Source organism: Pseudorca crassidens, chromosome 1, assembly GCF_039906515.1.
Source record: "Pseudorca crassidens isolate mPseCra1 chromosome 1, mPseCra1.hap1, whole genome shotgun sequence".
NCBI lineage: Eukaryota > Metazoa > Chordata > Mammalia > Artiodactyla > Delphinidae > Pseudorca > Pseudorca crassidens.
This window is the reverse complement of record NC_090296.1, coordinates 149,542,810-149,558,046: the sequence shown is the minus strand read 5'-3', so window position 1 is coordinate 149,558,046 and position 15,237 is coordinate 149,542,810. Positions and strand designations below refer to the sequence as shown.

The window sequence follows — 15,237 nt, the reverse complement described above, 5'->3', positions numbered from 1 at the left end:
TTTCCTTCTCTCTGTTGTATTGTAGGGGCCCTGCTCACCTTAACAACCCACAGAACTTCATGAGTGTCTATTATATAGATGACATTATGCCAACCAGCTCTGGTGAAGTAGCAAGGACCACACACGGCCCGTGCTTGCCAGAGGGTGAGAGAAAACCCCTATGGAAGTCCAGGAGCCTGCCATCTTGGAGAACTTTCTAGGGTTCCAGCAGTCGGGGGCATGTTGGGACATTCCCTCTTAGGTGAGAACCTTGCTTTTCCTTGCATCCATGGAAGATGGGCCTCTTTGGGTCTTTGAGGCAACGTGGAGCACATCTGCGTGTGCCACTCTGCTGCATTTACCGGGTACGTCATAAGGCTGCTGGCTCGGAATGGGACCCAGAGCAATCAAGGGCTCTAGAACGGTCAGGCTGGGACGAAAGCTACCTGACCAATTGAGCCTTAAGACCCAGCAGACCCAATGGTACAGGAAGTGTCTGTGGCAGATAAAGATGCTGTCGGGAGCTTCTGACTTTCCCCAGTAGGAGAATCAGAGTGCTGACCCAACTGCAGGAAGATTGGAAGAGAGGACTCAAGGCAGTCTTGAGGAGAGGTATGTAGAAGGATGTCTTTGAAGGATCCCTGAATGTGAAGATATTCATGTGCCACCTAATTGCCTATCAAAAGGTATCCATTGAAGAGAAGACTGTCAGTAATCAGGTGGACACCATGACCCAACCTGAGGATGCCTTCCCCTCTCCACTCTGGTGTGTTCTCAGTGGTACTGTGAACAAAGTGACCGTAGTGGAAGGGATGGAGGCTGTACATGGGTTTAACAACATGGGCTTTCCCTCACTAAGGCCCACCTGGCTGGTTTCCATCACTTCTGGGTATGCACCCTGCCCAGGATTAAGCCAATGCCCAGCCCCTGATGCACGGCATCCTTCTCCAGGGATGGGCCGTGCGAGACAGGCCAGCCACCACTGGCAAGTTGATTACACTGGACCCCTTCCATCATGGAGGGTGGTGGGAATAGATTCGTATTCTGCATGCGGATTAGCTACCTCTGCCCTCCTCGCCGCTTGTGGTGTTTCATTGATCTCAGCGTATCTCACAAACATGACCTTCAACCAGACAACCCATTTGTTTCTTGTTTGTTTGTTTTTTAAAGTTTTTTTTTGATGTGGACCATTTTTGAAGTCTTTATTGAATTTGTTACAATATTTCTTCTGTTCTATGTTTTGGTTTTTTGGCCCCGAGGCATGTGGGATCTTAGCTCCCCGACCAGGGATCGAACCCGCACCTCCTGCATTGGAAGGCGAAGTCTTAACCACTGGACCGCCAGGGAAGTCCCTGAGAACTCATTTGTGAAGGAAGTACAGCTGTGGGTTCATGTCCAGGAAATTCACTGGTTTACCACATGCGTCATCACCCAGAAGCAGTTGGCTTGAGTGAAATTTAGAATGGCCTGTGGAAGGCTCAGGTATGGTGGCTGACCTACAGGATGCAGTATTCACCTTAAACCAGAGACCAATATACGTTGGCATCTTCCCTTGAGCTGGATGATGCTAGTCTGGGAACCAAGGGATGGAAGCGAGAGTGATTCCTCTCACTAGGATACCTAATAACCCAGTTATAGAATTTTTGTTTTCCATCCTGTGACCTTGGACTTGGTGGGTTTGGAAATTCCTAGTAACAAAGAAGAAATATTTCCACCAGGGAACATAGTCATGGGTCTGTTAAATTGGAAACTGAGATCATCCTGTAGCCATTTGGCTCTCCTCATCTTGGACCAGGAGGTGGAGAAGGGGATCACTGTGCTGTCAGGGTGATTTATTCCAACATCTCAGAAGAAACGGTATTGCTCCACAATGAGGGCAAGGAGGGCTAGCTCTGGAACCCAGGGATTCACTGGGGAATCTCTCGTTATTCCTCATCCCATATCCTACTCTGTAGGTCTGGGGTGGGGGCATGCATTTAGATTCCTAGCAAACTCCCCAGTGACGCTGATGCTATCCGTCCTACGACCGTAGCGTGACTAGCGCTGTCCTAGGGCACCTGTTCTCTCCTGAGTATTCAAAAATGCTTCCAGGAGAGGCCTTCAAGGCCTTGTCAAGTTCTTTGAGGGGGTGGGGATCAGTGGAAACTGGCAACCAAAAAACAGACAGTGCACCTAGAATTTGGATCCTCTGTGAAGGAAGATTTGGGTCATTCCACTGGATAAAAGACTCCGGCAGTGGAGGGACCGCCAGAAGGTCGAGGGGATATGGAACGGGTGGCAGAAGAATGACACTGTGGTTATCAGCCTAGGCCTCCTGACCAGCCACAGAAGACGGGACTCCAGCAGCTGTGCTTTATAGGAATCGTCTCATTCACTCACCTAGAGGTGGATACGTTACAATGGAAGTTCCGGGGGGACTGGAACTAAACTGATAGCAGCCTCAGACAATGTGGCTGTTGATGGGAATTTATATTTCCCCTATGTTGGGGACATAGATATTTTCCCCATCCACGATGGACGCTGAGTGGTAATAGGGGTGCAGTGTACTGGTTAGTTTTCGTTTGCTCTAGTTCGCTAATATATATGAAGGATATCACCCAGAGTCCCCTGTCCTTTAGCTTCTGTTCTTGGCCGATGGCATAGGAGGTTAGGGGGCAGGAGGTGAGAAATCAAGGTATATAGTCTCTTCTCACTGGGTTGCACTTTGATTGTCCACCTGGGGCCATGGCTTTTGTTGGGGGACTCCTCTCCCACTGCTACAGCTTCCACTGGATTCTGGGAACCCCCCTTCCCCTTGTCGCTTCAGGCCCAAGTGGTCATGGACTCACCCTGTTGCCCGTCCATGGGCATTTTGCCAACCCCTTTCGTGTCCCTTAACCCTGCCCAACCTCTGGGAATATTCTTTCATTAAACCCTCTTCATTTAATGCTTTGGGTGTGCATCTCTTTCCTGCTAGGGTTCTGAGTGATACGGGTCCCAAAGACAAACTCCCCAGGAAGGAGGGAGAGTCTTAGCTGATGGTGATCAAGGACGTGAGGATTCAGGGGGCCGGTTGGTATGGCCGAGGCCATCCTGTCCCTCTGAACACAGCCAACCTGGCTGTACTGTTTGGACAGAACGAATGAGCATGGGAATGTGGACCAGTGAGCTTAACTCGAGCACCTCTCAGCAGACTGGGCTATAAACCAAAGAGGGCACTGCAGGTTGTCATCCGTAAGACCCATCTTCAACAGCTAGACTGCAGGGTGTGAAACCACACTAGTGGACACACCAGCCTTTGAAATTCTCTCTACCTGACATTTGGAAGCAGGACCAGCTCCTTTTGTTTTTGTTTTTGTTTTTGCGGTACGGGGGCCTCTCACCGCTGTGGCCTCTCCCGTCACGGAGCACAGGCTCCGGACGCGCAGGCTCAGCGGCCATGGCTCACGGACCCAGCCGCTCAGCGGCATGTGGGATCCTCCCGGACCGGGGCAAGAACCCGTGTCCCCTGCATCGGCAGGCGGACTCTCAACCACTGCGCCACCAGGGAAGCCCTAGAACCAGCTCCTTTTGGATTGAGTTAGCCTCGAAATTCTGGGGCAATTTTATAGGAGAGGGAGTCACGGGTCTTTCAATTCAATAAGAGCATGTAGATATTTGAGCAACTAATCGGAAAAAAATGAAATAGAGATGATGGGAATTGATATACCAGGCTGGTAAAACGAGTGTGCTATCATTCATATCAGCCCATCTGAGCATTCTCAGGGGTCACATTTACGCTAGCAACCGTCATTCTGATTTTTTTTAATTAATTCTTATTGGACTATAGTTGCTTTCTGATTTCCTGTTTCTGCTTATTTCTGCTACCTCACTTGTCCCTGGGATGACTCTCCCTTTCCAGATTACATTTCTTCACATTGACGCCCTTCCAGATGTCTTTATTGCCCCCAAATACCACAACCACAAAGTGGATTGTGTATCAGACTTTACTGAGGGTTTGGAGTAACATGGGGGGACTGTAGCAGAGCACAGAACAGGCCACAACGTAAAATCAGCCACGAGACACCACTGTCCGGAAAATCCATCACCCTTTCCCTGCAGCGGGGAGTTTCTCTCTCATCATATTTTGCCTTAAGTCCTGGATTAGGGCCAATGCCACAGATGCTTTTCATTTGCTCTCTGCCAGCTTCCAGTCTTCAAAACTTCTCTTCATTTCTTTTGCTGGACAGTTTACCCTCTCCATACCAAACCCCAAACTTCATCTCAGCTAGCTAGAAACTGGCTAAGATGCTCTGATGACAAAGGACCATCTCCTCCATCCTTTAGCAGCTAAAGCAACAGCAGGAGCTTGACATTTCGGTTGGTTTTTCTTTTTTTTTTTTTTTTTGCAACATGTATAATAGGGAAAATGAAGGCAATGTAAGCACTTATTAATAGGACTCTGGAAAACTATGTACATGCACTAGATGGCGTGGTTTATAGCCAGTAAAATGACAAATAGGAAGACTGTAGCAGAAACATGCTTATGACGGAATGTTAGGAGATATTGACTTAAATGATGTAACCGAAGCCTTTTATGAAAAAAATATCTTGCACGTGGACAAGGATTAGAAGGGAACACATGGACACACAATAGAGATCACTATTTTGTGGAGGCTTGGATTTGGAGTGAGTTTGAAATTTTCCATCTTTTTCTGAAATGTTATTTCCCTTTGCCACCAAAAAAAGAGTCAAGAGATAGAGTGGGAAATATTAGCAAATCTAGGTGTGGAAAAGAAATAATTGAGACCAAAGGATCCCCAGGGTAGTGCTTCTCAAACTTTAACATGCATACAAATCGCTTGGTAGATCTTGCTAAGAGATTCCTGGGCCCCATCTCCAGAGATTATGATTCTGTAGGTCTGGAGTAGGGGTCCGTGATTTTGGATTTCTAACAAGCCCCTCAATGTTGCAGATGCTATTTGTCCTTCATCATGGTTTGAGTAGCACGGCCCTCAGGCACCTGTTTTTCACTCCTGAGAGCTCTAAGTATCTCCAAGTGAGGTCTTCAAGACCTCTTCTTGTTCCTTGGGATCTGTTATTAGCTGATTGGGCGTTGGTTCTGATTTGCATTGTAAATCTATGCTGATGAGCTTTTCACAGAAGTGTTTGGTATCTCTGAGGTAGGCTGCAGAGTGAAGGCTGCCGCTAGGCCTGAGGCTATGTACAAGGTCCCTGCTCTAGATCCTCCTCTCACACAGAGCCTCCAATGCACCTTGGTCCACTGCCTTTGCCAGCTGTCCCTTTGTGCATCCCACACGGTGAGGGTGTGGAGGGAGGAACAGCTGGATATGCCCTGGAAAGCTGTCTGAGCAGCCGTGGGCTTGTTCACTTTCAGGGGCCACCTAGCGGTGATGGTGCTTTGGAAACCCACTTCCCAGGTGACCTGGGATGGAGTGGGACCCATGGCTGGGAGGCAGGTGGTGGGAAGGGAACCTTGAGCTTCTTCACAGCTGCAGGGCACTTCTGATGGGGATGGCAGGTGTGCCTTAGAGGGATGGAATAAATGCATTCAGAAGGAAGGGGAATTCTGGTGGTCTAGTTTAACTTCGTATTATGTTTGTGGGAATACCGATGACCATGATAATTACATAAATTAATAGACACCATATCCCTTGAGGTCAGGTGCTGGGAGAGGTTGCTGTGAGTATTCCTCTGACCAGTGGTCCTGGCTGGGAGATTTGGCCTTTCAGCAGTGGAACTGAAAAAAAGCCCAGGGTTCCAGGCTCTGCAGAGAGGGGGGAAGCCAGACCTCTCTTCCTCCCAGCTCAGACCCCTGGCTTCTCCTGGGGTGGTAATATCAAGAAAATACACCAATGTTTGCCCATGTTCTCTCATTTCATCCTCACAACAACCTTGTGAGGTAGATGTTATTCCCTCATGTTACAGATGAGGAAACGGGGGCTCAGAGAGGCTGAGTTATTTGGGGTCATATAGCAAGGAAGTAGAGGAGTTGGGACTTGGGACCAGGTTTGTGGGCTGTGGTCCAATATTCTTGCTGCAAGGTCTTAGATATAGGTGATGGGGTGGGAGGGTGACAGAAGGGTGGGAAAAGAGGGAGAAGTCATTATCAACAACTTATCCCTTGTCTCACCCCATAGCACGTTTACGTTCAAAGCACTCCCACTCCTGTCCTTTCATTCACGAGGTTTACACAAAACAAAAAGGGCAAGGCTTTTCCTCCCCTTTTTAAAATCAGGGAACGGAGGCACTGAGAGGTGAAGTGACTTGCTCAAGGTCACACAGCCTTAGAGTGACTGACAGGACTAGAAGCCAGGTCTTCCTGTCCGATATTAATCTCATAACTGTGTGCTCTCAAGAGGTCACTGGGTGAAATAATTTTGCATGAGGAAAAGTTAGCAGAAAAAAAAAAAAAAGAAATGTAAGACCAAAGGAGATAATTATGAAACTATGACTTATCCACCTGATGGAATACTCTGCAGCCAGTAAAAATGATGGCTATAAAGAGTGCTTGATGAAATGAGAAAGTGTCCCTGCTCTAATATGAAGTGATACAACGTCATGCACACAGTATGATTTTGACTATTTAAAAATACATGTAAAAAATGCTGGGAGAAAATATATCAAAATGGCGGCTTTGGGGAAGTGGGATTATAAGGGTTATTTTCCCCCATCCTTCTATTTTTTCTGTATTTTCCCAAACTTCCAAAATACACATTTCATTTATAACAGGAAAAATATACCCCTCTATATTTTAGTTTAAAAAAATACTGTTGGGAAGCAGCCCCTGTGCCTTTTGTGAATTTGGGGTGGTTCACCTTCCACCTCCTTTCCCACGTCACCACGCGCTCCATTGCTGGCCCACTGGGAAGGGGCTGGGGCTCAGGTGAACGTCTGTGCTGGGAGCCTCCCAGTGTGTGTGCTACTTTGCATGTTAAGGGCAAGAGTTTCCTCAAAACGAGACCACTGTTGTTAGGATGGTGGGTGACTGTCCCGTGTCCGATGCCAAAAGGTGTGCGCGAGCCAGGGAAGATGACCGCCCCCTAGGCTCACAGTGATTCCCCAGACTGGAATCCGGGCCTCCTGACTCCCGGTCCTAGCGCTCTTATCCCCAGACTGGCCCACCACTGCAACACCCACAGCATCCCGAGCATCTCACCCTGCTGCTCCTGTGAGAGCAGGCAAGGCTAAGGTGAACCTTCTCCATCCCCGGGTGGCCAAATCCTTTCTCGCCTCCATGGGCTGGAAAGCCGGTGGCCAGGGGACAGAGGCACATCCTGGGGCAACCCTGTCCAGAGAGCGCTGGGCTCTCGGTCCCTCGCCGCGGCCCCCGCCCGCGGGCGCCTCAGTCATCCAGGTGTTGCTCCTCCCAGGTGGATGTGGGGATGGCGCTGTAAGGGTCCATGATGACCTTGGCGCAGCGAATGATCATCACGACGAGGAAAAGGCAGAGGAAGACGAAGCAGGCCAAGGTCAGTCCTTTGTCCACGTCGACGTAGACGGGCTCAGGCGTGGGGTCCTCCATCTCTCGGCAGCGGCTTCGGGCTCCTCCTCCGGCTCACGGTTGACTGGTACCATCTTCCACCCCTGCAGAGAGCCATAGCAGTGGGGACCGGAGGGTCGTGCCAACTTGCCTGGGGTGTGGGCAAGGCACAGCCCTCCCCCTTCTTATATGTCCCCCTGGCATGGGAGTCTGCTGTTCCCCCTCCCCTCCCCCTCATGAGAGCCAGGAGAGGAAGGGTCACGTGCCTCCTTTTCAGGCGCCTACGTGGTCTCAGCCCTGAACCTTATAGGCAACCCAGGTGCCAGGGCCCAGCCAGTGCGTCCTAGCGGGTGGGGGAGGTGACAGAGGAGTCCCAGCAGGGGTAGAGCTGGGCTGTAGCGGAAGCACCTGCTGAGGATGGAGCCCCTGAAGTTGCCTCCCCCCTCTGAAACCCTTTAGGACGAGTTATAATAATGCTTTCAACTCTGCCAAGCCACTGACTGAGGGTGATCAGAAAGCATTTTATTTTATTTTATTATCGTTGCTTTTTTTTGGCTGTGCTGCATCGGCATGCGGGATCTTAGTTCCTCCACCAGGGATCGAACCTGTGCCCTCTGCAGTGGGAACGCAGAGTCCTAACCACTGGACTGCCAGGGAAGTCCCCAGAAAGCATTTTTAAAAATTAGGTAATTAATATATATTTTTTAAAGCAGTAGAACTTACGTTTCAAATGAAAATGAATGTTGAATCCCAATACATGAATAGATTGAAGGGGAGCTGCTGCCCCAGAGTTGGGTGGGCGGCAGCATGGAGGGTCTGCATCCCTTCCCCCTCTATGGGGGCCTTCTGGGACTCCTGAGGGACCTTTGCTGAGCCCCCGAGTCACAGTTGATAAACTGCGGGTGTGACGGAAGAACGGTTTTGGCAGTCAGGTGGACCCCGAGCCCAGCTGCCTTGCAGTGCAGTCCTGGGCAGTGTAAGGTTATCCTTGTACCAGGCCTACGCCTCCCTGCTGTGATAATACAGGGCACGAGGCTGCATCACAAGGGTGTGAGGATTCAGTGCATCTAGCATGGTCCCTGGCCCTCTGGGTGCCCCAGAGCAGGCCAAGATGGCAGGTCACGTCCTTGCAGCCCAGCGGTCAGGGAGAGCTTAGGACGAGGGGCACTGCTGCTCGTTATCATCACCCCCTCCCCCGCCCACCCCCCGCTGAATTTTCAGAGCCCTTGAGCTCTACATTGTGCTTTCACATCCAGTTTATTATTTGATCCTCACGACAGCCCAGGAGGCATGTTAGCCGTGTATCAATATGCCCATTTTATAAACGTGGAAACTGAGTTACAGAAAGGGGGGAAATGACTTACCCAAGGCCCCACATCCCAAACCCTAGGCCTCTGCATGCCTCTCTCTTCTCTGATGGAAAGTAAAGTGGGGACCCATCTCCCCCACCCACTTTGCAACTTCAGAAGGGCACCTATGCAACCCTGGGCTGGCTGGTCCTGACATATCTGTAACCACAGGTGACTATGCTTTCCCCTCCTTTTTTTTTTTTTTTTAAGTTTTTTTGGCCGCGCCACATGACACGTGGGATCTTAGTTCCCTGGCCAGGGATCGAACCCATGCCCCCTGTGTTAGAGGAGCTGGACCGCCTGGGAAGTCCCGCCTGCCCCTCTTTCAGACATCGTCTCCATCCTCACCCCTTTCCAGAGGGCACTGACCTGCTGGTCGGAGTGATCACCACTTCACAAGGGCCACTGGGTGGGCTCGCACCCTGGGTGGGGCTGCTCCAGGAGGGAGGGGGAGTGACCAGACATCACAGCTGGAAGTCAGTGAGAGCAGTGGCCTTTCCCTTATAGAGCAGGTACCCACACTGGCAGCAGCTGGAACAGAATAGGACAGAAGAAGGCTGATTACCTCCCAAGATGCCCACTCCCAGCCATGAGCTGGGCTGGCAGGAAGGTCTGGCCTGGGCAGCTTCTCCCTGGGCATGGTGGTGGGAGCAACCACAGTTTATTCTGATGCTGTTTTTTCTTTCCTTCTCTCTTTTAAAATATATAACATTAAAAAAAATTGTGGTGAGATATACATGACATAAAATTTACCATAGTGACCGTGGTTAAGTGCACAGTTCGGTGGCTTTAGGACATTAAATCGTTGTACAGACATCACCACCATCCATTTCCAGAAATCCTTTCATCTTGCCAAACTGGAACTCTGTGCCCATGAAACAACTGGGCTGAACTGGGAGATTGGGATTGACATACATACATTACTCTGTATAAAACAGATAACTAATGAGAACCTGCTGGATAGCACAGGGGACTCTACTCAGTGCTCTGTGGTGACCCAAGTGGGAAGGAAACCCGAGAAAGAGGGGATATATGTACACATATAGCTGATTCACTTTGCTGTACAGTAGAAACTAACACAACATTTTAAAGCAACTATACTCCAATACAAATTAATTTTAAAAATAAAAAATATAACATTAAAAAAATTGTGGTAAAATATACATGACATAAAATTTACCATAGTGACTGTTGTGAAGTGCACAGTTCAGTGGCTTTAGGACGTTCAAATCGTTGTATAGCCATGACCACCATCCATCTCCAGAACTCTTTTCATCTTGCAAAACTGAACTCTGTGCCCAGGAAACAACGGGTCCCCATTCCCCCTTCCCCTCAGTCCCTGGTATCCGCAGTCCTATGCTCTAGGGACCTCGTATAAGTGGAAAGATACAGTATTTTTCTTTTTGTGACTGCCTTATTTCACTTAGTGTAATGTCCTCAGGAGTCACTCAGTGAATGTCAGAATCTTCTCTCTTTTTTAGAGGCTGAATAAATATTCTCTTGTATGAATATACCACGTCTTGTTTATCCATTCATCCATTGATGTACACTTGGGTTGTTTCCATCTCTTGGCTATTGTGAATAATGCTGCTGTGAACATGGGTGTACAAACATCTCTTTGAGACCCTGCTGCAATTCTTTTTTTTTTTGAACAGAGAACATGCTTTACTGAGGAGTAGATATAGAACAGCACATTCTACCACATGTGGGGAAGGGTTAGCTTCTGTAAAAGGCTTTACCCCTTAAGAAAACCCCCAGTGAAGTTGCTTTCGGATAAATTTTAACAGTGACACTGAAACTGGCAGGGAGCTGCCACTGAACATGCTTAAAATTAGCTCCCCCCGACCCACAGTGAATATAAACCGTGTACAAAGACGACAAGAGAAAGGCACAAGTGACCAGAGTTGGGATTGCAGTGAGGGCTCCACATGAAGACAGTGGTGTTGCAGGAAAGGGTGACATGACGTACATCAAAAGGTGCCCCAAGGTAGCAGGTTATAATGGGCTAGAGAGAAATTAGAGGGAGCATCTCTTCCTTCACTTAAACAACACCAAATATAGGAGGCCAGAGAATGGGGGAATGGTGGTAAATCCCAAAAAGGAAATGGAGGAGGAGTTCTTGGAAGGGCATAAGCACTTTAGTCCTAGGGGGAGGGGGGGGCAGTGTTGAAAAGCAAACCCTGGCAGCGGTGACCATTCTGCCTTGCTGAGTCATGGGCTGAGACACGGAAGTCATTTTCAGTCACTTCTCCAAGGATGTTCAGACAAAAGCAATGTAACTTATGTGGAAGCATAGGTGTGCTATATCAGACTGGTACTGGTGAAAAGGTCTCTGCAGTATAATTAACCAGTTAACATGCAGCATGAAAGGGAGAACTGGAAATTATTTGGGCACCTGCAAATGTAAAAACGGGCAGGGAGTAAAGAGAAGAAAACGTTTACTACTGAGCGCTTTCTGGTGAGGCAAAAAGTAGCATTCCATTCCCTTCCACCAAGACGTTGCCCACTGCCCACAGGTGAACTCAAATCCAAGTACAGAATCACCACCTCTCAATTCTTTTCTCCATCGCATTCAGATAATGTGCTGTAACCAAGACTAATCCCTGCGAGTCTTCAAAAGTGTCTGGCTCTGGTCAGCCTGATACTGATCAAAAACAGGTCTTTCAGTAAAAATGGAGGAAAAAACTTAAAGTGAGAGGAACCCAAAGGGAAGGGACCCCTCCCAGCACACACACACACTCAGAAGTGTTACCTCTTCCCTGCCCCTCCAAGAACTTGGATACACGTAAGGAATAACTGGGAAGGTCCTGGTGTCGGTAACCATAGTTGGTGGCCTGGTGACGGGGCGGCAAGAAGTACTATTACAAGGTTTAGAAGATACGACACGACCTCATGGGGCCAGAGGAGAGAACCAGTGACTGGACAGGTACAGTACCAAAACAGAACACCTTGGGTCAGTGCCACGATGGATCTGCACTCAAGCCTAATACAGATCCCATCCAGGCAACCTCACTGAGGCTGAAAAACAGCTCCTCAGAACCAGCGCCTGCAGGGTACACGAAGGTCAGAGCCAGGACAGTCCTGAGGGGGATGGCCTTCCCAAAGGATACTGTACCTGCCAATCACAAGAGCAACACAAATGACAGACAGATCCCTAGAGTACGGATTCCTACTGCTGGGGTTTGCTGGCTCGGAGTAACCGGTCACTTTAAGTGCCCTTTGGAGGGGTCCCTTTTAAACTGCTTGGATCCATGGTTTTATTGGAGTTGGATCTTTTGGCCTCGTTGGCTGTCCACTCATCAATCAGGTCCTGTCTCTTCAAAACGAGGTGTTTTCCTTTCCAATATTTGAGCATCTGAAGGGCTTGCAGAGTGCTGACAATGTCCACGGGATTCACAGCTGTCTCCTGGCTAATTTCTTTGATAGAAATCTCTTTGCCTTGGAAATTATGCAGGTAATGAAGAAGCACTTCTTCCAGTAACTGCAGTAGCTTATGAGCCTCAGATCTGAGAGTGGACGTTCTGGGGAGCCAACTTTTTCTTCCTCTTTGGAAAGCAAATAACTGAAATCAATGAGCATCTTGCCAGAGCCCTGTCTCATGTACTGAGGCGTGGTAAGGATACAGGATACACTGTGGTGGAGGAATGAATTCTTTTCCTCGGAAAATTATCCAATCAGGTGACAACCAGTGCTGTCTGCTTCTGTCATAACATAGAACAGGAAGGGTTCTACATCATAGTATAATGTCTTGTGGTCCAGAAAAACCTTGGCCAACAGGCACAGTTTTTGGCAGTAGATCTTGTTTTTCTTGCCATCCACTTCAAACACAGAGATTGAACCTTTGCATTATATCTCATCTCCGGGTGGGTGTTTCCACACACACTTAGCCACGTGTCAGCGGAATGTTGTCTGGCTCTTCATGTATGTTAAACAGAATTCACACATGTAAAGACATCCCAGTCATGCATATTCCTCAGGATAGGGAGAATGGTACCAAGTATCAAGCTCATAGCGACAAAAAGCAATAGTTTTAATCGTGTTGCTCCCCTCTGTGATTTGGCCTTGCAGCCTTAACTTCTCCAGACTCTCTGAAGCCCGGGCTTGTGCTCTTCCGAAAAGATCCGTCATACTCGCTACTCAGGTTTTCCAGGAGAGGTTCCCGAGTGTTCCCATAGGTCTGCCTGTGTTCCATATATTTCTCTTTCTGTTCTTTGCTCAGCCCCGCATTTCTTTTCTTCCTGAGTTCAGCAACCTTTTCCTTATATCGCAACTGCCTCTCTGTTGGTACCTGGTGCCTGGTTGCATGCCTGTTGTTGCCATCTTGCCTGTGGGACAGCATCCTTTCTTCTCTCTGCTTATCCTGGCTCTGTGCTCTCACCTTGAGCATTTATCAGCTGAGAGGTTACGATAGAGAGGGCTTCCTGATGTAGAGAAATGTCTCTTGTGTTTTCCTGTAAGGTGTCCTAGGGAGTCACAGCCTGGTGTAGGACCGTTCATACTGAAATTGTAGCTTTCACGGGAGTGGCAGCGCTTGGGGCGATGAGAGAGATCACTGCCTGAGTCCTTCAGGGACACATCCTTGGCAGTGCTCTCATGGTGAGACACGTTGGGGCTGGAGATGTCTATATCAGACTCAGAAGAAGGGGCATTTCCAGCTGGCGTTCGAGGTGGAGACTCACATGATCAGCTGTATTTTTAGTTTCTCTATCTGAAAAGTCAACCACTTGCTCACTTTCTGAGCCAGATGAACGAGTCTGCCGAAGCGGGTATTTTTCCGGGGTCACTGGGGTCGGCTGCCGCTGACTACGCGTCACTCTCCTGGTAGAATAAGCAGGTTCCTCGGTACCGAAAGACTGCAAATTTCCAACAGGACTGGAATCTTGGGAACTCTGGCTTAGCCGGGCCGAGGAGCGGGTGACTCGGGCAGATGGCCGGGATGTACCATCACTCTCTGAACTGTCTGTGTGCTCGAGAGCTGTAGAAAAATCGGAATCTTCGGTTCCATCTGAACTACTGCCTGCATTCCTCTTCCTTTGCGGCATTGCCGGCGGCTGCGGCCCACCGGTTCCGATTCGGGCAGCGGCGGCAGCAGCAGTAGGAAGGGTGGCTCTGGCGGGCTCCGTGGCGGCCTCTGTAGCGTCCCGATCCTGCGGACGATCCCAAGTGCCTCCTGCTTCACAGCGTCTAGAACCTTCTCCTGTTGCAATTCTTTTGCACAAGTGGAGTTGCTGGATCAACGGTAATTCTATTTTTAATTATTTGAGGATCATATTTAACATCGTTGTATAAAACAATACTTATACACAGTTCAAAATTCAAAAAGTACAAGAAGAAAACCACGAAGAACCGTTTTTAACGACTTCTCTCTCCAAGCAATCCAGTTCATTTCCAGACAGACAACTACTGTTATGAGGTCCTCAGACATCCCTCTCATCTGGAGGTATTCAATACATAGACATTGTATTTGCAACTGTGCACATGGTGTTTACATTGTATCAGGTATCATGAGGAATCTAGAGACGATTTAAAGTATGTAGAAGGACGTGCATAGATTACATGCAAATACTATGCCATCTTATATAACGGATTTGAGCATCTGTGGATTTTGGTATCCAGTGGAATCCTGGAACAGACTCCCCACAGCTACTGAGGGACAGTTGTATTGCCTAATCATGTTTGCTTTTCGTCTTTTCTTTTTCCAGAAATATATCCCTCTGTTGTAACTACTAGAGCATGCAGGACCACTTCCTCTCACCCTATCCAGTGGTGACACCATCTTGAGTGTGGTGTCCATTTTCCACTCAGGGCACCCACAGAACTTTTAGGGTTCCTTGGACCATACTTTGAAAATATGGATCTAGTCCACCTCTCTCCATTTCAGAAATGAAGAGACTGGAATTGAGGGAGGGGGAGGGGTTTCTCAGCATCTCAGAGTGATAGCATAGCTGACCTTGGAGCACACTCACATTTCTGACCCCAGCCAGGTCTGTGCTTTGGGCCACATGCACCGATGCCACGTGGTCCTTGGTGGCTCTCAGGGATGGAGGGACATGCTGGAGTTTCATGCTCTTGTGTTTCACAGCTGCACCCAGTGTGACCTCTCAAACACAGACTCTGAAATCCCTGGCCAACTGTCTGCCTTAAGTTAATATCAGATACCCTGCACCAATTGTAAAAGTCAGACCTCAGAGAAATTGTCTCGTGACCCTCCCGTGTCTTGTATGGGGCGAGAATTGGTCCCTGTAACCTGGTAACATGCCCCAGAGGAAGATTATCAGCATTTTCTGGATGCTTCCAGCTGGAATGAATGCCAAGAACTTGGATGCAAAGAACAGATTCATCTTTCCACCCTCCAGATGGCGTGTGCTCATTAATGTTAATTACTGGGCTGGCACATGTCCCTTCCAGCCCCGTTTCCCAGGGAGGACCTGACACCCGGGAGTGATG

At 48.8% G+C, this 15,237-nt stretch overlaps 1 protein-coding gene and 1 pseudogene across 1 annotated transcript; both read right to left on the bottom strand.

The window, feature by feature from the left end:
* Positions 1-4,311: 4,311 nt before the first annotated feature.
* CTXND1 (cortexin domain containing 1) lies at positions 4,312-9,388 on the bottom strand. Its single transcript, XM_067698682.1, has 2 exons — positions 9,160-9,388; positions 4,312-7,545 (listed from the first exon to the last, which is right to left on the bottom strand). Exon 2 carries the CDS (start codon positions 7,481-7,483, stop codon positions 7,304-7,306), a length of 180 nt encoding a protein of 59 aa, XP_067554783.1. The 5' UTR covers positions 7,484-7,545; positions 9,160-9,388; the 3' UTR covers positions 4,312-7,303.
* A 995-nt stretch (positions 9,389-10,383) lies between these two features.
* Positions 10,384-13,922, bottom strand: LOC137202850 (histone acetyltransferase KAT7 pseudogene; annotated as a pseudogene).
* Positions 13,923-15,237: the final 1,315 nt, after the last annotated feature.